Below are 24,189 nucleotides of genomic sequence, written 5' to 3'. Positions count from 1 at the left end.
AGGCTGAGTTGACTTGAAACTGTTTAATGTTGTATTTTATATGTAGAAGAAAAGTTTTGTCATTTTATTTCATCTGAGCAACAACTGGAGGCAGTTTAATGTTGATGAAGGTGGACCCCGACTTAAACAAGTTGAAAAACGTATTGGGGTGTTACCATTTAGTGGTCAATTGTACGGAATATGTACTGTACTGTGCAATCTACTAATAAAAGTCTCAATCAATCAATCAATCAAAAAAAGCACTTTATATGTAGAAAGGTTTTGTTAAGAAGCCTTATCTTATTTAGTTTTTATTTTATACATGTTGACCACATTAACCCTGGCAATAGACCCTGTGTGTATATGTATGTATGCCATTGTTTACAAATTTGGTAAATAAATTACCCAAAACATTTATTTATTTTGTTGTTTGCTTACTGTACCGAGAATGAACCGAACTGTGACCTCTAAACCAAGGTACGTACCGAACCGAAATTTTTGTGTACTGTTACACCCCTACAATAATGACATTTGTTTGTGGTCCTTATTTAGAAAAGTACCGTATTTTTCGGAGTATAAATCGCTGCCGAGTATGGCCGAAAATGCACAATAAAGAAGGAAAAAAACATATATGTATAAGTCGCATTTTTGGGGGGAAATTTATTTGATAAAACCCAACACCAAGAATAGACATTTGAAAGGCAATTTAAAATGAATAAAGAATAGTGAAGAACAGGCTGAATAAGTGTAGGTTATATGAGGCATAAATAACCAACTGAGAACATGCCTATGGTAAGAGTCATTCAAATAACTACAACATATAGAACATGCTATACGTTTACCAAACTATCTGTCACTCCCGATCGCTAAATCCGATGAAATCTTCTTCCTCGGTGTCGCCTCTGGTATGCGCCCCGCTGCTGGATTGCTGTTCTCTGCAGCATATTTCACTATGTCCAGCTTGTAATCTGCAGTATATGATTTCGTTTTCAGTTCTAACTGGATCAGTTCGCAGCCGAGTGTGAAGCGACCGGAATGAGAATCAGCACCTCCAAGTCCGAGTCCATGGTTCTCGCCCGGAAAAGGGTGGAGTGCCATCTCCGGGTTGGGGAGGAGACCCTGCCCCAAGTGGAGGAGTTCAAGTACCTCGGAGTCTTGTTCACGAGTGAGGGAAGAGTGGATGATGAGGTCGACAGGCGGATCGGTGCGGCGTCTTCAGTAATGTGGACCTTGTATCGATCCGTTGTGGTGAAGAAGGAGCTGAGCCGGAAGGCAAAGCTCTCAATTTACCGGTCGATCTACATTCCCATCCTCACCTATGGTCATGAGCTTTGGGTCATGACCGAAAGGATAAGATCACGGGTACAAGCGGCCCAAATGAGTTTGGGTCTCTCCCTTAGAGATAGGGTGAGAAGCTCTGCCATCCGGGAGGAACTCAAAGTAAAGCCGCTGCTCCTCCACATGGAGAGGAGCCAGATGAGGTGGCTCGGGCATCTGGTCAGGATGCCACCCGAACGCCTCCCTAGGGAGGTGTTTAGGGCACCGGTAGGAGGACACGGGGAAAACCCAGGACACGTTGGGAAGACTATGTCTCCCGGCTGGCCTGGGAACGCCTCGGGATCCCCCGGGAAGAGCTGGACGAAGTGGCTGGGGAGAGGGAAATCTGGGTATCCCTGCTTAGGCTGCTGCCCCCGCGACCCGACCTCGGATAAGCGGAAGATGATGAATGGATGGATTTCGTTTTCGGTGCCATTTTAGTTCAGTCCTTCTCAGTTTTTGTAAGTTACCGCCAATGTTGATGTGATCCATTTTAATAGCTCCGGCAGTAGCGTATAGCATATAGCAGTTAGCATATCATGACCCACAATGCACTTCTGCCATGACCCGCCCCCCCGCCGAATTCTTATTGGTTGGCGTGTGAGTGACAATTGCTGACATTTTCTTTGTCGCTCGCGCGATTGAGATGATATTATTTGATATTTTACGGTAATGTGTAAATAATTTCACACCTAAGTCGCTCCGGAGTATACGTCGCACCCACGGCCAAACTATGAAAAAAACGTCGACTTATAGTCCGAAAAATACGGTACTAAAAAGTCCATCCATCCATCCATTTTCTACCGCTTATTCCCTTTCGGGGTCGCGGGGGGCGCTGGCGCCTATGTCAGCTACAATCGGGCGGAAGGCGGGGTACACCCTGGACGAGTCGCCACCTCATCGCAGGGCCAACACAAATAGACAGACAACATTCACACTCACATTCACACACTAGGGCCAATTTAGTGTTGCCAATCAACCTATCCCCAGGTGCATGTCTTTGGAAGTGGGAGGAAGCCGGAGTACCCGGAGGGAACCCACGCATTCACGGGGAGAACATGCAAACTCCACACAGAAAGATCCCGAGCCTGGATTTGAACCAAACTATGAAAAAAACGTCGACTTATAGTCCGAAAAATACGGTACTAAAAAGTATAAAAATAATTTTAGTATGGTTACAACACTGGTAGTAACACAACAAAATGTGGAAAAAGTGAAGCGCTGTCTGTATTCACGATATGTGAGATGGAGTTCCCCCTGTTGCGTTTTTACTCACAGGGACTCTTTTGTCCGCAGGTCACCCGAAAGAAAACAACCTCTCAACCGATTCCTCCGAAGTCCCCGCAGACTTCCTCAGCCTCCGCTTCTCCAGCGACAGCAGCTGCAGGAGCGGGCTGACGGACGACAGCGACCAGGGCAGCGTCTTCGGCGATCCCAGCTCGCCCAGCCCCTGCAGCGCAGCCAGCGGCAGCCAGGAGGAGCACTTCTTCTCCCGGAAGTTCTCGGTAACCAGCGGCAACCATTCGCAACACATCGCCGGCCATTCCAGCAGCTCCAGCCTGGCCAGCAGCAGCAACAGCAGCCTCAGCTCCCAGTCGCCAACGTGGAACGAAACCAGGATCTTTTCTTTGTTCGGCACCCTGCCCAGGAAAGGCAGACGGACCAACGTTCGGAAAAACATCCTTAAGTTGATCCCCGGACTGCAACAGGGATCGGTTGAAGAAGAGGAGCCTTAAAGGGGGCTAAATGTTGGTTTTCTGGACATTATTACATGTAGATTCTAAGAAGAAGAGGAGCCTTAGAGAGGGCTAAAAGTCTGTTTTCTGGATGTTATTACATGTCAATTCTAAGAAGAAGAGGAGCTTTAAAGAAGTAAAAAGTCTGTTTTCTGGACGTTTTTACTTGCCAAATCTAAGAAGAAGAGAAGACTTCAAGGGGGTTAAAAGTCTGTTTTCTGGATGTTATTACATGTCAATTCTAAGAAGAAGAGGAGCCTTAAAGGGGGCTAAAAGTCTGTTTTCTAGACGTTATTACATGTCAATTCTAAGAAGAAGAGGAGCCTTAAAGTGGGCTAAAAGTCTGTTTTCTGGATGTTATTACATGTCAAATATAAGAAGAGGAGCCTTTAATGGTGCTGAAAGTGTTTTTTCTGGACGTTTTTCCATGTTTAATTCTAAGAAGAGGAGCCTTAAAGGGGGCTAAAAGTCTGTTTTCTGGACGTTATTACATGTCAATTCTAAGAAGAAGAGGAGCCTTAAAGGAGGATATAAAAAAAGTATATTTTCTGGATGTTATTGCTTGTCATTTCTAAAAAGAAGAGGAGTCTTAAAAGGGGGCAAAAAGTCTGTTTTCTGGACGTTATTACATGTCAATTCTAAGAAGAAGAGGAGCCTTAAAGTGGGCTAAAAGTCTGTTTTCTGGATGTTATTACATGTCAAATATAAGAAGAGGAGCCTTTAATGGTGCTGAAAGTGTTTTTTCTGGACGTTTTTCCATGTTTAATTCTAAGAAGAGGAGCCTTAAAGGGGGCTAAAAGTCTGTTTTCTGGACGTTATTACATGTCAATTCTAAGAAGAGGAGCCCTAAAGGAGGATAAAAAAAAGTATATTTTGTGGATGTTATTGCTTGTCATTTCTAAAAAGAAGAGGAGTCTTAAAAGGGGGCAAAAAGTCTGTTTTCTGGACGTTATTACATGTCAAATATAAGAAGAGGAGCCTTTAATGGTGCTGAAAGTGTTTTTTCTGGACTTTTTTCCATGTTTAATTCTAAGAAGAGGAGCCTTTAAGGGAGCTAAAAAAAAGTATATTTTGTGGATGTTATTGCTTGTCATTTCTAAAAAGAAGAGGAGTCTTAAAAGGGGGCTAAAAGTATGTTTTCTGGATGTTATTACATGTCAATTCTAAGAAGAAGAGGAGCCTTAAAACAGGATAAAAAAAGTAAATTTTCTGGATGTTATTGCTTGTCATTTCTAAAAAGAAGAGGAGCCTTAAAAGGGGCTAAAAGTCTGTTTTCTGGATGTTGTTATATGTCAATTCTAAGAAGAGGAGCTTTAAAGGGGGCAAAAAGTCTGTTTTCTGGATGTTATTACATGTCACATTTAAGAAAAAGAGGAGCCTTAAAGTTAGTTCTCTGGGTGTAATTAACATGTCAATTCTAAGAAGAGGAGCCTTAAAGGGGGCTAAAAGTCTGTTTTCTGGACGTTTTTCCTTGCCAAATCTAAGAAGAAGAGGAGACTTCAAGGGGGTTAAAAGTCTGTTTTCTGGATGTTATTACATGTTAAGTATAAGAAGAGGAGCCTTTAATGGTGCTAAAAGTGTTTTTTCTGGACGTTATTACGTGTCAATTCTAAGAAGAGGAGCCCTAAAGGAGGATAAAAAAAGTATATTTTGTGGATGTTATTGCTTGTCATTTCTAAAAAGAAGAGGAGCCTTAAAAGGGGCTAAAAGTCTGTTTTCTGGATGTTGTTATATGTCAATTCTAAGAAGAAGAGGAGCCTTAAAGTGGGCTAAAAGTCTGTTTTCTGGATGTTATTACATGTCAAATTTAAGAAGAGGAGCCTTTAATGGTGCTGAAAGTGTTTTTCTGGATGTTTTTCCATGTTTAATTCTAAGAAGAGGAGCCTTAAAAGGGGCTAAAAGTCTGTTTTCTGGATGTTGTTATATGTCAATTCTAAGAAGAAGAGGAGCCTTAAAGGGGGCTAAAAGTCTGTTTTCTGGACGTTATTACATGTCAATTCTAAGAAGAGGAGCCCTAAAGGAGGATAAAAAAAAGTATATTTTGTGGATGTTATTGCTTGTCATTTCTAAAAAGAAGAGGAGCCTTAAAAGGGGCTAAAAGTCTGTTTTCTGGATGTTGTTATATGTCAATTCTAAGAAGAAAAGGAGCCTTATAGGGGTCCAAAGTCAATTTAAGAAAAAGAGGAGCCCTAAAGTCTGTTCTGTGGATGTAATTAACATGTCATTTCTAAGAAGAGGAGCCTTAAAGGGGGTTAAAAGTCAATTTAAGAAAAAGAGGAGCCTTAAAGTCTGTTCTGTGGATGTAATTAACATGTCATTTTTAAGAAGAGGAGCCTTAAAGGGGGCTAAAAGTCGGTTTTCTGGACATTATTACATGTAGATTCTAAGAAGAAGGGGAGCCCTAAACGGGGCTAAGAGTCTTTCTGGACGTTATTACATGTCAATTCTAAGAAGAAGAGGAGCCTTAAAGAGGGCTCAAAGTCTGTTTTCTGGATGTTATTACATGTCAATTCTAAGAAGAAGAGGAGCTTTAAAGAAGTAAAAAGTCTGTTTTCTGGACGTTTTTACTTGCCAAATCTAAGAAGAGGAGACTTCAAGGGGGTTAAAATTCTGTTTTCTGGACGTTATTATATTTCAATTCTAAGAAGAGGAGCCTTAAAGAGGGCTAAAAGTCTGTTTTCTGGATGTTATTACATGTCAAGTATAAGAAGAAGAGGAGCTTTGAAGGAGTAAAAAGTCTGTTTTCTGGACGTTTTTACTTGCCAAATCTAAGAAGAAGAGGAGACTTCAAAGAGGTTAAAAGTCTGTTTTCTGGATGTTATTACATGTCAATTCTAAGAAGAAGAGGAGCCTTAAAGGAGGACATAAAAAAAGTATTTTTTTCTGGATGTTATTGCTTGTCATTTCTAAAAAGAAGAGAAGCCTTACAGGGGGCTAAAAGTCTGTTTTCTGGATGTTATTACATGTCAAATTTAAGAAAGTCTGTTTTCTGGATGTTGTTACATGTCAATTCTAAGAGGAGCCTTAAAGGGGGTTAAAAGTATGTTCTCTGGATGTTATTACATGTCAATTCTAAGAAGAGGAGCCTTAAAGGGGGTTAAAAGTCTGTTTTCTGGACGTTATTACATGTCAGATTTAAAAAAAAGAGGAGCCTTAGTCTGTTCTCTGGATGTAATTAACATGTCAATTCTAAGAAGAGGAGCCTTAAAGGGGGTTAAAAGTGTTTTCTGGATGTTATTACATGTCAATTCTAAGAAGAAGAAGAGCCTTAAAGGGGGTTGAAAGTCTGTTTTCTGGACGTTATTACATGTCAATTCTAAGAAGAAGAGGAGCCTTAAAGGAGGATATAAAAAAAAGTATATTTTCTGGATGTTATTGCTTGTAATTTCTAAAAAGAAGAGGAGCCTTAAAAGGTGCTAAAAGTCTGTTTTCTGGATGTTATTACATGTCAATTCTAAGAAGAAGAGGAGCCTTAAAGATGGTTAAAAGTCTGTTTTCTGGACGTTTTTACTTAAGAAGAAGAGGAGCCTTAAAGGGGGCTAAATGTCTGTTTTCTGGATGTTTTTACATGTCAATTCTAAGAAAAAGAGGAGCCTTATAGGGGTTAAAAGTCAATTTAAGAAAAAGAGGAGCCCTAAAGTCTGTTCTGTGGATGTAATTAACATGTCATTTCTAAGAAGAGGAGCCTTAAAGGGGGCTAAAAGTCTGTTTTCTGGACGTTCTTACATGTCAATTCTAAGAAGAAGAGCCCTAAAGGGGGTTAAAAGTCTGTTTTCTGGACGTTATTACATGTCAATTCTAAGAAGAAGAGGAGCCTTAAAGGGGTTAAAAGTCTGTTTTCTGGACGTTTTTACTTAAGAAGAAGAGGAGCCTTAAAGGGGGCAAGAAGTCGGTTTTCTGGATGTTCTTACATGTCAATTCTAAGAAAAAGAGGAGCCTTAAAGGGGTTAAAAGTCAATTTAAGAAAAAGAGGAGCCCTAAAGTCTGTTCTGTGGATGTAATTAAACATGTCATTTCTAAGAAGAGGAGCCTTAAAGGGGGTTAAAAGTCTGTTTTCTGGACGTTATTACATGTCAATTCTAAGAAGAAGAAGAGCCTTAAAGGAGGATAAAAAAGTATATTTTCTGGATGTTATTGCATGTCAATTTTAAGAAGAAGAGGAGCCTTAAAAAGGGCTAAAAGTCTGTTTTCTGGATGTTATTACATGTCAATTCTAAGAAGAAGAGGAGCTTTAAAGGCGGATAAAAGTCTGTTTTCTGGACGTTATTATATTTCAATTCTAAGAAGAAGAGGAGCCCTAAAAGGGGTTAAAAGTCTGTTTTCTGGACGTTATTGCATGCAAATCCTAAAGAGTGGATGACGTGTCATCACAGTATGTACACATACTGCCTTCTGAAGACAGTTTCTGTGAGACTGGTGGGAAGGACTCGCGTGCGTTCGTTGTTTCTGGACAAAAGTGACATCGCCATCTCCTGGGCCGGCATGCACATTACATGTCATGCATCCACATGAGCCACACCAAGCACTCACCACCGTAGTGAAGATTTGCCAAGTTTTTGTCACTAAGTGTTACAAATACGTTCAATTTGAATCGGAGGGTTGGGTAGGAGGCCGTGCCAGCAACTTGAGGGTTCCAGGTTCGATTCCCGCCCCCGCCACGCTAGTCACTGCCGTCGTGAACTCGGGCAAGACACTTTAGGGCCAAACAGAGTTTTAAATGTAACTTAGATCTGGGGTTTCACTCTGTAAAACGCTATGTAAATACAATTCACTTCACTTGGAATGTGCACCGAATATAACTTCATTTGTAAAATATCGTGCGAGCTTGAGAAATTGAAATAAAACATTTCCTGCCCGTGACTTATTGTGCGGTTGTGTTCACAACCTGGATGTTATTTATAAGCGCAAACAGACCTCGGCGTGTTATACATAGCTGCTGAGCTTTAACAGGATGTGGTTACTGCTTCACGTTCCAAAAGGTACGCCGTTTTACATTGGCTTGTTGCTTAGTTTGATTTAGAACGTTTTATTATTTTTGCCAAAAGAAATGTTGCCAACCTTTTTGGAAATACAGTGCAAAATAACCTTAAAGGCCGACTGAAAGCCACTACTACCAACCACGCAGTCTGATAGTTTATATATCAATGATGAAATATTAGCATTGCAACACATGCCAACACAGCCGGTTTAGTTTACTAAATTGCAATTTTAAATTTCGCGCAAAGTATCCTGTTAAAAACGTCGCGTTATGATGATGCGTGCGCGTGCCGTCACGGATTGTAGCGGACATTTTGTTCCGGCCCGATCCCAGCTATGAGTTGTCTGCTTTAATCGCATAATTCCACAGTATTCTGGACGTCTGTGTTGCTGAATCTTTTGCAATTTGTTCAATTAATAATGGAGACGTCAAAGAAGAAAGCTGTAGGTGGGAAGCGGTGTATTGCAGCTGCCTTTAGCCACACAAACACAGCCGGTGTTTCCTTGTTTACATTCCCGAAGGTGAAGCTTTACTAGGGAACAGAGCGGTCAAGCGAACATGGTTCCCTAACACATGTCAACCGGCATGTTTCGGTGAGAAAATGGTGGTAATAAGTCGGCTCTTACCGTAGACATGAGCGGAGCTTGAGTCGTTCCTCGTGCACCTGTCAAAGAGGCAGCTGCGGACTCTCTGGCCTCCTCCGACCGGCCGCCCACGAACGTGGGATGCTTCCACCCTGGAGGAAGGGGGAAAAAAAGCTCAGCCCGGCCCCACCGGCTGCCTTCGCTTTGCCTCGTCGAGAAACGTGGCTTCCCTCAGACACTGTTAGTTACTATGATGACGCGTGCGCGTGACGTCACGGATTGTAGCAGACATTTTGTTCCAGCCCGATCCCAGCTATGAGTCGTCTGCTGTAATCGCATAATTACACAGTATTCTGGACATCTGTGATGCTGAATCTTTTGCAATTTTTTCAATTAATAATGGAGACGTCAAAGAAGAACGCTGTAGGTGGGAAGCGGTGTATTGCGGCTGCCTTTAGCAACACAAACACAGCCGGTGTTTCCTTGTTTACATTCCCGAAGGTGAAGCTTTACTAGGGAACAGGGCGGTCAAGCGAACATGGTTCCCTACCACATGTCAACCGGCATGTTTCGGTGAGAAAATGGTGGTAATAAGTCGGCTCTTACCGTAGACATGAGCGGAGCTTGAGTCGTTCCTCGTGCACCTGTCAAAGAGGCAGCTGCGGACTCTCTGGCCTCCTCCGACCGGCCGCCTACGAACGTGGGATGCTTCCACCGTGGAGGAAGGGGAAAAAAAGCTCAGCCCGGCCCCACCGGCTGCCTTCGCTTTGCCTCGTCGAGAAACGTGGCTTCCCTCAGACACTGTTGGTTACTATGATGACGCGTGCGCGTGACGTCACGGATTGTAGCGGACATTTTGTTCCAGCCCGATCCCAGCTATGAGTCGTCTGCTGTAATCGCATAATTACACAGTATTCTGGACATCTGTGATGCTGAATCTTTTGCAATTTTTTTCAATTAATAATGGAGACGTCAAAGAAGAAAGCTGTAGGTGGGAAGCGGTGTATTGCGGCCGCCTTTAGCAACACAAACACAGCCGGTGTTTCCTTGTTTACATTCCCGAAGGTGAAGCTTTACTATGGAACAGAGCGGTCAAGCGAACATGGTTCCCGACCACATGTCAACCGGCATGTTTCGGTGAGAAAATGGTGGTAATAAGTCGGCTCTTACCGTAGACATGAGCGGAGCTTGAGTCGTTCCTCCTGCACCTGTCAAAGAGGCAGCCACGGACTCTCTTGCCTCCTCTGACCGGCCGCCCCCGAACGTGGGATGCTTCCACCGTGGAGGAAGAGGGGAAAAAAAAGCTCAGCCCGGCCCCACCGGTTGCCTTTGCTTCGTCTTGTCGAGAAACGTGGCTTCCCTCAGAGACACTGTTGGTTACTACACCCCTCTGACTTTCAGGTACGACCATATAATCTCACTAAAACACTAGTAACACAATAAGCAGATAAGGGATTTTTCAGAATTATGCTAGTAAATTTGTCTAGTAACATCTAAATCGCTCCCACTGTATAGTCTTTTTTTTTCTTCTAGTCCTTCACTCTCACTTTTCTCATCCACAAATCTTTCATTCTCGCTCAAATTAATGGGGAAATCGTCGCTTTCTCGGTCCGAATCGCTCTCGCTGCTGGTGGCCATGATTGTAAACAATGTTCAGATGTGAGGAGCTCCACAACCCGTGACGTCACGCGCACATCGTCTGCTACTTCCTGTACAGGCAAGGCTTTTTTATTAGCGACCAAAAGTTGATGTTCTCTATTAAATCCTTTCAGCAAAAATATGGTAATATCGCGACATGATCAAGTATCCCTGTCTAAAAAAAATTAATCTAATTTCAGTAGGCCTTTAAGTGCATAAAATGACACCTTGAGGCTTGTCCTGGTCAGCAAACTTTCAGGCGTCCAAACTTTTTCCCGAATGGAAGGTCTCGGGTAATCACGGTTTTACGGTTGTCGTGCATTGATTAAATTCACAATATTGACAAAATTACAGGCATTTCTTATAAATGTTGACGTTAATTCCTGCCGCTAATAACAGTAATCAAATAACATGATGTCAGCACAAAATAAGAAACCTTAAAAGATGCAGATAACTGGTTTCAGCATGTGAAGTGACTTGAGTCTCTAAATGTGCTATATAATTATAATTCACAAATTGTCAGGGATTGTTATTAACTGTTTTTGATGCCTATTGAGTCCTTTTAAAAATATATATTGACTACATTGGACTTCAATTGTTGTGCAGCCCTTTGAGACACTCGTGATTTAGGGCTACATCAATCGTTCATTAAATCAATGTTTGTTTATATAGACCTAAATCACAAGTGTCTCAAAGGGCTGCACAAGCCTCAACGACAACCTCGGCTCAGATCCCACATCAGGGCAAGGAAAAACTCGCAACCCATTGGGATGTCAATGTGAATGACATTGAGAAACCTTGGAGAGGACCGCAGATGTGGGTGACCCCCACCTCTAGGGGAGACCAAATGCAATGGACGTCGAGTGGGTCTAACATAATATTGTGGAAGTCCAGTCCATAGTGGATCTAACATAATATTGTGGAAGTCCAGTCCATAGTGGATCTAACATAATATTGTGGAAGTCCAGTCCATAGTGGATCTAACATAATATTGTGGAAGTCCAGTCCATAGTGGATCTAACATAATAGTGTGAGAGTCCAGTCCATAGTGGATCTAACATAATAGTGTGAGAGTCCAGTCCATAGTGGATCTAACATAATAATAGTGAGAGTCCAGTCCATAGTGGATCTAACATAATATTGTGGAAGTCCAGTCCATAGTGGATCTAACATAATAGTGTGAGAGTCCAGTCCATAGTGGATCTAACATAATAGTGTGAGAGTCCAGTCCATAGTGGATCTAACATAATATTGTGGAAGTCCAGTCCATAGTGGATCTAACATAATATTGTGGAAGTCCAGTCCATAGTGGATCTAACATAATAGTGTGAGAGTCCAGTGCACAGTGGATCCAACATAGTAGTGAGAGTCCAGTCCATAGTGGATCCGGATTAATATTGTGAGAGTCCAGTCCATAGTGGATCTAACATAATAGTGAGAGACCAGTCCATAGTGGATCTAAAATATTGTGAGTCCAGTCCATAGTGGATCTAACATAATATTGAGAGTCTAGTCCATGGTGGATCTAACATAATAGTGAGAGTCCAGTCCATAGTGGATCTAACATGATAGTGAGAGTCCAGTCCATAGTGGATCCAACATAATAGTGAGAGTCCAGTCCATAGTGGATCTAACATGATAGTGAGAGTCCAGTCCAAAGTGGATCTAACATAATAGTGAGAGTCCAGTCCATAGTGGATCTAACATAATAGTGTGAGAGTCCAGTCCATAGTGGATCTAACATAATAGTGAGAGTCCAGTCCATAGTGAATCTAACAATGGTGAGAGTCCAGTCCATAGTGGAACTGACATAATTAAAAAGTTAAAGTATCAATGATTGTCACACACTAGAGTGAGAGTCCAGTCCATAGTGGATCTAACATAATAGTGAGAGTCCAGTCCATAGTGGATCTAACATAATAGTGAGAGTCCAGTCCATGGTGGATCTAACATAATAGTGTGAGAGTCCAGTCCATAGTGGATCTAACATATTAGTCAAAGTCCAGTCCATAGTGGATCTAACATAATAGCATAATAGCAGGTCCATTCTATGTGTCATACTTGATCATTTCGTGATATTGCCATATTTTTGCTGAAAGGATTTAGTAGAGAACATCCACGATAAAGTTCACAACTTTTAGTCGCTAATAAAAAAGCCTTGCCTGTACAGGAAGTAGCAGACGATGTGCGTGTGACGTCACGGGTTGTGGAGCTCCTCACATCTGAACATTGTTTACAATCATGGCCACCAGCAGCGAGAGCGATTCGGACCAAGAAAGCGACGATTTCCCCATCAATTTGAGCGAGGATGAAAGATTTGTGGACGAGGAAAAATTAAAAAAATAATTTATGGAACATCATTGGTAATTTTTCCTGATTAAGATTAATTTTAGAATTTTGATGACATGTTTTAAATAGGTTAAAATCCAATCTGCACTTTGTTAGAATATATAACAAATTGGACCAAGCTATATTTCAAACAATTATTATTTCTTCTAGATTTTCAAGAACAAAAATTTTAAAAGAAATTCAAAAGACCTTGAAATTAGTTTTAAATTTGATTCTAAAGATTTTCTAGATTTGTCAGAATATTTTTGGGGAATTTTAATCATAATAAGTTTGAAGAAATATTTCACAAATATTCTTCGTCGAAAAAACAGAAGCTGAAATGAAGAATTAAATTATAATTTATTGATTATTCTTTACAATAAAAAAAATACTTAAACATTGATTTAAATTGTCAAGAAATAAGAGGAAGGAATTTAAAAGGTAAAAAGGTATATGTGTTTAAAAATCCTAAAATCATTTTTAAGGTTGTATTTTTTTCTCTAAAATTGTCTTTCTGAAAGTTATAAGAAGCAAAGTAAAAAAATAAATGAATTTATTTAAACAAGTGAAGACCAAGAGTTTAAATATTTTCTTGGATTTTCAAATTCTATTTGAGTTTTGTCTCTCTTGGAAGGAAAAATGTCGAGCAAAGCTAGTAAATAAATACAATTAAAAAAATAGAGGCGGCTCACTGGTAAGTGCTGCTATTTGAGCTATTTTCAGAACAGGCCAGCGGGCGACTCATCTGGTCCTTACGGGCGACCTGGTCCCCGTGGGCACTGCTTTGGTGACCCTTGGCTTAGATGCAGCTGCTCGGCCATCTCTCTGCGTTCTGTAGGTGGGCTAATTGGACGGTCACATGAAATTTGGAGTTCAGATAGTGCGAAGACTTTCTGCACAATGCGCTCCAGCATCCGCCGACCCCTCTCTGTCAGTTTACCTGGCCTACCACTTGGTGGCTGAGTTGCTGTTGTTCCCAAAAGTCCTCACTTTTCTATTAATAAAGTTGACTTTGGATAATTTAGGAGTGAGGAAATGTCACAACTGGATATGTTGCGCAGGTGGCATCCTATGACAGTTCCACGCTGGAAATAGCTGAAAGCGGCCCATTCTTTCACAAACGTTTGTAGAAACAGTCTCCATGCCTAAGTGCTTGATTTTATACACCTGTGGTCGGACCAGGTGATTAGGACACCTGATTCTCATCATGTGGATGGGTGGCCAAATACTTCTGGCAGTATAGTGTACATATCCTGAAGTCAAACACTTTTCTATTCTTTTACAAAAATATAGTGAATCGAGGACTAATTTGGGGGACATTTCCTGTGATGACTATAAAGGGTGGAATGCCAGGATGTCTTCCTCCACACACCAATCCTCCCGTATCGGGTGTCTTCCAAGTTATGGGTAAGCACGCGACTTATTTTTACACTTAAAGGCCTACAGAAACCCACTAAACCAACCACGCATTCTGATAGTTTATATATCAATGATGAAATATTAACATTGCAACACATGCCAATACGGCCTTTTTAGTTTACTAAATTGCAATTTTTAATTTCCCGCGAGGTATCCTGTTGAAAACGTCGCGGAATGATGACACGTGCTTGTGACGTTTCAGCCCAGCACCACTTACGGCTAAAAGTCGTCTCCTTTCATCGCATAATTACACAGTAATTTGGACATCTGTGTTGCTGAATCTTTTGCAATTTGTTCAATTAATAAGAGACGTCAAAGAAGAAAGCTGTTGGTGGAAAGGGGTGGATTGCAGCTGCCTTTAGCAACCGAAACACAGCTGGTGTTTCTTCGTTTGTTGTGAAGCTTTAACACAGAGCGGTCAAGCGAACATGTTTCTCTACGTCAACCGGCAAGTTTTTGGATGGGAAAATTGTGATATTAAGTCGGCTCTTACCGGAGACTTGAGTGGATTATGCGACTTCGTCCTGCAGTTGTCAAAAAGGCAGCTGTGATCTTGGCTCCTCCATTGGCTTCTCTGAGAGACACTGGCGGTCACCACAGCCCTCTGACTTTCAGGTATGACTTTATGATCCCACTAAAACACTATTAACACGATAAGCAGATAAGGGATTTTCCAGAATTATCCTAGTAATTGTGTCTAATTACATCTTGTCGCCTGGAGCCGTTGCCTTTTTTTTTTTTAGTCCTTCACTCTAACTTTCCTCATCCACAAATCTTTCATCCTCGCTCAAATTAATGGAGAAATCGTTGCTTTCTCGGTCCGAATCGCTCTCGCTGCTGGTGGCCATGATTGTAAACAATGTTCAGATGTGAGGAGCTCCACAACCCGTGACGTCACGCACACATCGTCTGCTACTTCCAGTACAGGCAAGGCTTTTTTATTAGCGACCAAAAGTTGCGAACTTTATCGTCGATGTTCTCTACTAAATCCTTTCAGCAAAAATATGGCAATATCACAAAATGATGAAGTATGACACATAGAATGGACCTGCTATCCCCGTTTAAATAAAAAAAATCTCATTCCGGTAGGCCTTTAAATGTTTGTGTGTGTCGACACTTAAGTCCAAAGTCAATATTGAAGTCACAGAACACATGTAAGACATAAGACACCATCATATTTTTTTTTAATACAATAATGAATAATGAGACGACTACGCTGCTTAGTTATAATTGTAGATCTCTTTTAGACGAGGGGGGGCTCGATCTAGTTGTACTGCGAAGAATCACACAATTCAATACTCAAACTAGTGTTGTCCCGATACCAATATTTTAGTACCGGTACTAAAATTATTTCCATGCTTTTCGGTTCCTTTGTGTATAAAGGGGACCATAAAAATGTCATTATTGGGCTTTATTTTAACAAAAAAAATCTTAGGGTACATTAAACATATTTATTATTGCAGTTAAGTCCTTAAATAAAATAGTAAACATACAAGACAACTTGTCTTTTAGTAGTAAGTAAACAAAGAAAGGCTCCTAATTTAGTTGCTGACATATGCAGTAACATATTGTGTCATTTATCTTCAGTTATTTTGTCAACATTATTAAGGACAAACTGTAAAAAATTATGATTAATCTACTTGTCCATTTACTGTTAATATCTGCTTACTTTCTCTTTTAACATGTTCAATCTACACTTCGATTAAAATGAAATAATCACTTATTCTTCTGTTGTTTGATACTTTACATTAGTTTTGGATATACCACAAATTTGGGTATCAATTCGATACCAAGTACTCACATTGGTCATATTCAAAATTATCATGTGTCCAGGGTCATATTTCCTGAGTTTATAAACATAATATACAATTAAAAAAAAAAAAAAATTTTACGACGATAAAAAATATCGATGTAATCATAGTAGTATCGACTAGATACATGCCTGTACTTGGTATCATTACAGTGGATGTTAGGTGTAGATCCACCAAAAGCGTTTGTTTACATTTTGACGCCGGTGAGTAGTGAAGCATGTTTAGCTATTCCTCGTCCTGCAGTGATAATGATACTCGTAAGAAACCGACTTTATTTGTCGCCATGGAGACGAGGATTAGTGATTTAGAAGTCGTTAAAAAACACACTGCAGACTGGAACTGGACTTAAATGTCTTAAAGCACCTCTTCCTGAGGGCGTTTCAGTGTTATAACTTCACCTTCATCGTTAGTTTTTAAGCCAAAAAGCGTCTGTTCTCCCTTTTCTGTCTACACACTGTGTCTGCTTGTAAGTACTCTGTGTGCGCGCGCTGCCGAACATGCTCGTAAAACCAGCTATGACACGACAAGACGACGACGGGAGCGGTACTTTTTAGAGGCAGTATAGTACCGAATATGATTCATTAGTATCGCGGTACTATACTAATATCGGTATACCGTACAACCCTAATTAAAACACAGTGTTACCGTTCAAACTGTTACAGCGGCCAAAAATGTTCAATATATTTGTTAAATAACTCTTCTGCCTTGTTTTTTATGAATACTTAGACCAGGGGTGTCGAAAGTGCGGCCCGCAGCTAATTGTTTAGCGACCCGCTACACATTCTGGAAATGCGATTGCGAAAATAAAAATAAAAAATTACAAAAAGTGAAAGCTGCCATGCAGGTTTTTTTTTTTCCGTCTTATGTCTATTTTTCTTTTTTTTTTTTGCCGTTGCTCCAAAAAAACAATGTTATAATGAATTATTCACCTATTTAAAGCTCCAGTTATTTCAAATATTTCACTTTAAAACGTTTTCTGTGGAAAATATTTCATATATTGTGTGTTTGCCATACAAATACATCGTTTTCTTTGGCAAAAAAGCATAAAACAAGAGAAATTATAGTTCAAACGTAAAATTGACAGATATATCTGAAGTTGATCTCGTCACTTAAGTGTTGGAAAAAAAAAAAAAAAAACTAATAAAAATTTAGCATTTTATGAGTGGGGCACCTTTAGGATCCCAAATATATTGAATGGGATTTTATTCATCTTTTCACTGTTACACCTTAAAAATTATAATAAATTAAAATAAGTGGTGTCCTGCCATACAAATACATCATTTTCTTTGACAAAAGAGCATAAAACAAGCAAAATTATAGTTCAAACGTAAAATCGACAGATATATCTGAAGTTGATCTCGTCACTTAAGTGTTGAAAGTAAAAAAAATAAAAATAATAAAAATGATCACTTTATGAGTGGGGCACCTTTTGGATCCTAAATATATTTAATGAGATTTTATTCATCTTTTCACTGTTATACCTCAAAAATAATAATACATTAAAATAAGTGGTGTCCTGCATTATTGATTTATTTCAAGGCTCTAATTCACATCAAATATTGCTTTCTGAATGCTTTGGGCAGTCGAGGAAATACTGCATATCTGAGTTTTATTATGAAAATCAATCAACCAATGTTTATTTATATAGCCTTGAATAACGAGTGTCTCAAAGGGCTGCACAGATCAGATCAAAAACAAAGTTGTCTTTGACAGAAAAGTCATATAACTTTTTTTTTTTTTACTTTCTATCAACCTGAAGTTGATATACTGTAGAGATTTACTGTAAGCGTTAAATAAATAAAAATACATTTTAATGACTTAGACCAGGGGTCGGCAACCTAAAATGTTGAAAGAGCCATATTGGACCAAAAATACAAAAATAAATCTGTCTGGAGCCGCAAAAAAATTAAAAGCCATATTACACACGTGTGTCATGAGATGTAAATTGAATTAAGCCGCGGGTTGCCAACCCCCGATGTAAACAAACCACGGTGAGTTCAAGGACCGGCAAAATTAGTAGGACAAAACGGCGCTCGCCAAAAACTCGAATCAGTGAGGCATATTAATGTAAATAGTGCACTTTATAACAATTAGTGAGGTTTGTTTCATGTTTGTCCTCCTACACAAACTATATTAACCTTGTATTATGTTGGAAAAATGACATTGATTATGTTGCGGGTCGTTTTGACCCGTACTGTGTAAATGCACTCAAAACGGTCAAGAAAACAGGTTGAACCAATAACAATTTTATTTTAGGTTATATAAACATTTTTTATTCCAATTGTATTATGTTGAGGGTCAATTTGACCCATTTCAGTTTTTGTGTTGATCAAAGTACTGGTTATCTTTTCTTTTTCTTGCTGAAATCTGGTGACTTTTCCTCATCTAGGGTGATGAACTGGTGTGTAAATCTGGACACTTTGTTGTGTAGTGGAATGTTTGTGCAGAGTTTGTATAAAAAGATGATGTTGCGAGTCATTTTGACCCAGGCGCTTTAATGTAGGTAAATAGCTGTTCAGATCCAAAAATAAACATGTCTCCTTGATGTACTTTTTACTTTGATGTACAATTGTTTGTATTTTGATTGTCTCTGAGACCCAGAGCCAGGTGTGTGAAGAGAGGGAACTTTCTCACACTTGTCCTTGTCTCCTCAGATGTCATCCTTCTGGAGCTCATTTTTGGTGAGTTTGTCAAAGAGATGACATGAGAACAGTGACAAGGACAAGTGTGAGAAAGTTCCCTCTCTTCACACACCTGGCTCAGAGGCAATCAAAATACAAACAATTGTACATCAAAGTAAAAAGTACATCAAAGAGACTTGTTTATTTTGGCTATTTCCCCACATTAAAGGACTGGTCATGTACGGATTTACTTTTTTGGCCCCGCGTCTCCTCCAAAGCAAGTCTGTGCTGTCGTCCAGCATTCTGTTTTTGTTTACTTTGTAGCCAGCTCAGTTTTAGTTTCGTTCTGCATAGCCATCCCTGAGCTTCAGTGCCTTTTCTTAGCGGCACTCACCTGTTTATTTTTGGTAAAAACATTAGACACCTTTTTACCTGCACCCTGCCTCCCGCTGATCCCGACATCTACAAAGCAATTAGCTACCGGCTGCCACCTACTGATATGGAAGAGTATTACACGGTAACTCTGCCGAGCTCAACAACAACACATAGTTTGCAGACTATAATTAATGGTTTGCAAACATTATTTTTAACCCAAATAGGCGAAATTAGATAATCTCGCACCACTCGAGGTTGAAAAACTCTGCGATAGTAAACTTATGGCAGAATGTTAATCCTCGCAGAAAATGTGGCAGAAAGGTTGGTCACCAAGGAAAGATTACAGATTGGGTACAATCAATCACTCTGTATGTTGCCTGAGCCTGAGTCACAAAGAGGCTTTGTTGGGCCCCACAACAACAAGTCTGTTCATTGGGTGATCCAACACTCACAAACAATTGTACAAGCTTAGTGCAGCCCTGCACCACCACCACCACCCTTTATGGGACAAGAGCAAGCATTTAGCCAACACATTGTTACAAGAATGGGAAGCCTAAGGATGTCGGACTTGTGACTCAATCGGCAGAACCTAAGCAAAGATAGACCGTTTTTAAGTATGGAGGAAGACGTAATGGCATCGCAGGTACTGGAGATCATATGTGGATTTTCCGCCGAGACTCCGCAGTTTCCAGAACCCGAGGGTAGAGATGATTTGTCAGCGGAGGATGGGGATGACTCCGTGTTCTACAGCGATGAAGACCAAGCCGAGGATCACTTGAAAGCAAACAGACCTCGGGATGCCGGCAGATGCAGACGCCTTTATAACAGCGAGGTCACCAGTGTTGACGCCCCACCTTCAGAGAGGAATGAAGGTGACCTGCCGGTGCTTTGCAGTGAGGAAGGAACGAAGCCCCGGGCTTTAGAAACGGAGCAAAGGTGTCAAGCAGATGGAGATTCGGAGGTGGAGACTCATGAGCCCGAAAGGCCGGAGGACAGTGCTTTGTCAGATGAAGGTAAGTAACATCCAACTCAGCAGTTCAAATTTAAAGAGGAGAAATTAAATATGATTTATTTCATGCAAGAGGAGCAGGGACAGGCTCCAAGCATTGAAGCGTTCCCTGGGGAGAGTCTCTCAAACCAGCTCGGCTCCAGCTCGGAGTCAGAGGAGGAGGACTCTAACATCAAAGATTCCAACGTGGCACCGGTGGGCCCCGTTCCAGGCTACTCCACTCTGCCTCTGACAAAGAAGCGCCCCAACAACCCGGGACAACAGAAGTCCTTCGACCACCTCATGGCCTCCAAGTTCAGCTCCGTCTCCTACCGCAAGATCCGCCGAGGGAACACCCGGCAGAAGATCGAGGAGTTTGAGTACATCATGATGAATTTGTAGTGCAGAAAAGCGACTAACGTTAAAAGATCCCTCCTGATAATCTACAAGAGTATGAGAGTATAGTTTAATCCCATTTAAGAAGTTTGTAGGACATAACTACCATATTGACCTGAACAGAAGACAAAATACATATTTTGAAAAAAATCCTTCTTGACATAGGTTGCAATAAAAATAATACATTCATTATTCTCTTTGTTTGATTACTTGGCTTTTATTGCTCACTATTATTTTAAGATTGGCATGACGCTGCGTGCAGAATTTTTAATTTTCTTTTTAACCCCTTCTTAACCCTGAACGTACATTGAAAATACACGCAACCCTAACTTAAAATGCCGGACATTTGAGGCATTTAAGAAACTCCACCCGGACAGCCCCACAAAAGAGGACATATCCGGTGAAAAGAGGAGGTATGGTCAGTCCATCCTAGCCCAGTTGCTGCTAGCATGCCGTGTATATATATTTTTTTGACTGATTGAAACTTTTATTAGTAGATTGCAGAGTAGAGTACATATTCCGTACAAGGTTTTTCAACTTGTTTAAGTCGGGGTCCACGTAAATCAATTCATGGTGCCTCGGTGTGCATTGTTTACACAACGTGCGGTGCGCTACTTAATATGTCCGTGTGGATCTCGTTCGGTACACCTCCGACCGGAACCGAAACTCCCGTACCGAAACGGTTCAATACAAATACACGTACCGTTACACCCCTAGATTTAAGCGTTAAATAAATAAAGTATGTATTCCCTGGCACACCATTATCATCATTTTATGACCGAAGCAAATTTTTTTTACACTTCTATACTGAAATAAATACAGCTACAACTTACTAAATAAAAATATATTAAAAAAAAAAACTACCGGCAGCGGTAAAGTTTAGATCAATGAAGGAAAGAAAAAAGTGATATATAATTGAATGCATTTACATATGCATTCAAAAATTGTTTTCTTTTGTGTTTATTTCTTTTGTGAATTAAGTAATGTTTATGAGAGGGGTGTCCAAACTTTTTCCACTGAGGGCCGCACACTGAAAGATCAAAACAAGCGGGGGCCATTTTCATAATTTTTAATTTTAAAAACCAATACAATATATGTATAAAAAATATACATTTAGGCCTCCACTCAGTTTTGATCCCGGTGACCCCAAAGGGTATTGGTCAAAAAAAAAATTAAATGTGTCATTATTCAGTATTATAATTTGTATTATTATGCAAGTTTTAAATCTCTACATCAACATTAAAAAGAAAAAAAAGGAAAAAACACAAAATATGCAATATTTTCACCCAGTAACTTTTTTAGGTGGAATATCGATCCATCTTCTTCCGCTTATCTGTAGAAGATGGATGGATATTCCGCCAAAAAAAAAAAAGTTATTGGGTGTAAATATTGCATATTTTGTGTGTTTTTTTTTTTGCAAAGTTATTGGAATATTTGAGATTATATAATAATTGGAGCCTTGATTATGGATTTTGATTCATTATTTTTTGAGCAATGACACTTAAAAACAAATCACACTAAAATAATTGGGGATCCAAAAGTCTCCTACTTATTAAAGTGTTAAAAAATAAATTATAATTTTTTTTTTACTGATAGGCGCCAGCGCCCCCCGCGACCCCAAAAGGGAATAAGCGGTAGAAAATGGATAGATGGATGTTTACTTTTAGCACAATAACCTCGAAATCAACTTCAGATATATCCGTCAATTTTAAGTGTTATTGTTATTTATGTTTTGTTTGTTTTAGGCCCTTCTTTAAAAAAAAACAGCTCAGTTTTTTATATTTCCCCCAAAAATATTTCAAAGTGGAATATTTAATGTGACGTAATCAAAGCCTTGAAATAGGTCAATAATTCAAAATGACATTGATTTTGATTCATTATTATTTTTTTAAAGAAAGAAACAGCCTGCATGGCAGCTTTGTGTTTTAAGCATTGCAATAATTTGTTACATTTCACCTGTTTTTAATTTTTTTCAATTATATTCCTAAAATGTGCTGTGGCTCCGTTAAAAAAATGGCCCCCCGGGCCGCACTTTGGACACCCCTGCTCTAAACGAATATGACGATCCTCCTGGTTGGGGTGTATCCCTTTATGGAGGATGCCTGTGCGTGACTTAGTCTAACGTGGGCATACTGGTGCACAGACAGTCACCACACGATCCTTGACAGAATCGGGTCAGGGTCCACTGGCATGGAGTCTCAAGACAACTGGGGACCCTTTTCTGCTGCAGCCTTCTTCCACCATTGCAGCCGTTGTGGTAGTTCTTAAATCTATCGTCTTCCGCCTGCTCCGTACCGTATTGGCTAGGGGGTAGTCAGGTACTACTAGGCCTTTGCCAAGGGCCTCCTGGGTTAACAGTAGTAAAGGGGCCCAAGACCCCATAGAGGAGCCTCCACTGCTGGATGCACTTTAACGTCATGCCCAGGACACAATCACGTTACGTGTATAAATGCAGGGAACATAAAAGCACTGACTGTTGGGTACAAGTTGGTTGATTGATTAATTGAAACTCTAATTAGTAAATTGCACAGTACATAGTACATATTCCGTACAATTGCCCACTAAATGGTAACACCCGAATAAGTTTTTCAACTTGTTTAAATCGGGGCCCACGTTAATAAATTCATGGTAAAATTCATGGTTTGCATGTATACATCACCAGATATTGAATATAAGGTAACCTGACATCTTCACTGAAAAAAAAAAAACAACAGTCCTATATTTGGGTCAATATAGTATTGTGCTCTAAATCTTAAAAAAATATATATTTTCAAATGACTTTATTTCTAATGTCAAAACAAAATAAAATACAAATATAAATGAACAAAATGAGGATTAAGAAATGTGAGACGATGCAAATTAAATAATAAAAAAAAACAAATAACGATTTGAATTGGTCCAGGTTATCGGGGACTGTTATTACTGACGGACAGGTGTCAAAGTGCGACTGCAGCCAGGCACTATGACATGGCAACATTTCTTTCGCTTTCTCTCATTTGCCGCTTTTCCACTAACGCAGGGGTAGGCAACCCAGAACGTTGCCATTTTGAACCCAAATAACAACAACCGTCTCTGTCTGGAGCAAATAGGAGGGGCGTTTTCTCTGCTTGCATCACACAAGTGACGTCAATGTTCGGCCCTCGAGAGCCACATACCACACCGTAATTGTTAGATTCCTTCAGCTCCGCACACAACGCTGTCAAGTGCCATTCATACAAAATTCACGAGCCGCACTAACATTAAACATTCATTTTAAGGTGGGGGCCGCGAAATAACGTCTCATGGGCCGCAATTGGCCCACGGGCCGCGTGTCTGAGACCCCTGATCTGAATGGTTAAAGGGGAACATTATCACCAGACCTATGTAAGCATCAATATATACCTTGATGGTGCAGAAAAAAGACCATCTATTTTTTTAACCGATTTCCGAACTCTAAATGGGTGAATTTTGGCGAATTAAACGCCTTTCTGTTTATCGCTCTAGAGGGGATGACGTCAGAATGTGACGTCACCGAGGTAACACAGCCGCCATATTCATTTTCACATTACAAACACCGGGTCTCAGCTCTGTTATTTTCCGTTTTTTCGACTATTTTTTGGAACCTTGGAGACATCATGCCTCGTCGGTGTGTTGTCGGAGGGTGTAACAACACTAACAGGGAGGGATTCAAGTTGCACCACCGGCCCGAAGATGCCAAAGTGTCTGCCGCCAGACCCTCATTGAATGTACCAGAGTGTCTCCACATTTGACCGGCGATGCTAAGGCAGACATGGCACAGAGATGTATGGATAACCTGCAGATGCATTTGCAACTATAGTCAACGAAATCACAAAGGTGAGTTTTGTTGATGTTGACTGCCAGCTAATCGATGCTAACATGCTACGCTAATCGATGCTAACATGCTATTTACCGGCGGTGCTAAAGCAGACATGGCACAGAGATGTATGGATAACCTGTAGATGCATTTGCAACTATATTACGTTTCCTTCCACCCACATTTAATGCGAAACAAACACTTA

At 40.3% G+C, this 24,189-nt stretch overlaps 2 protein-coding genes across 4 annotated transcripts in view; both read left to right on the top strand.

Moving 5' to 3' along the window:
* cytip (cytohesin 1 interacting protein) overlaps positions 1-7,892 on the top strand; it is a 32,530-nt gene extending 24,638 nt beyond the window's left edge. The window contains exons 8-9 of one of the 3 annotated variants that reach the window (XR_009802877.1): positions 2,593-3,898; positions 4,234-7,892. Coding sequence is in view for 2 of the 3 variants with exons in the window: in XM_061879004.1 (XP_061734988.1) it covers positions 2,593-3,032 (440 nt within the window). In the remaining variant the exon portion in view is untranslated. Of the gene's footprint in view, positions 1-2,592; positions 4,214-4,233 lie in introns of those variants that run through there. The other 2 variants (XM_061879004.1, XM_061879003.1) reach the window with 2 other exon arrangements.
* A 10,726-nt stretch (positions 7,893-18,618) lies between these two features.
* On the top strand, positions 18,619-21,409 carry LOC133537882 (uncharacterized). The gene is made up of 2 exons (XM_061879002.1): positions 18,619-19,799; positions 19,869-21,409. Exons 1-2 carry the CDS (start codon positions 19,403-19,405, stop codon positions 20,174-20,176), a joined length of 705 nt encoding a protein of 234 aa, XP_061734986.1. The 5' UTR covers positions 18,619-19,402; the 3' UTR covers positions 20,177-21,409.
* Positions 21,410-24,189: the final 2,780 nt, after the last annotated feature.

The sequence above is a fragment of the Nerophis ophidion genome, linkage group LG19, assembly GCF_033978795.1.
Source record: "Nerophis ophidion isolate RoL-2023_Sa linkage group LG19, RoL_Noph_v1.0, whole genome shotgun sequence".
Taxonomy (NCBI): Eukaryota; Metazoa; Chordata; class Actinopteri; order Syngnathiformes; family Syngnathidae; genus Nerophis; species Nerophis ophidion.
Note: the sequence above shows the minus strand (reverse complement) of the source record. Positions and strands in the feature narration are given on the sequence as shown.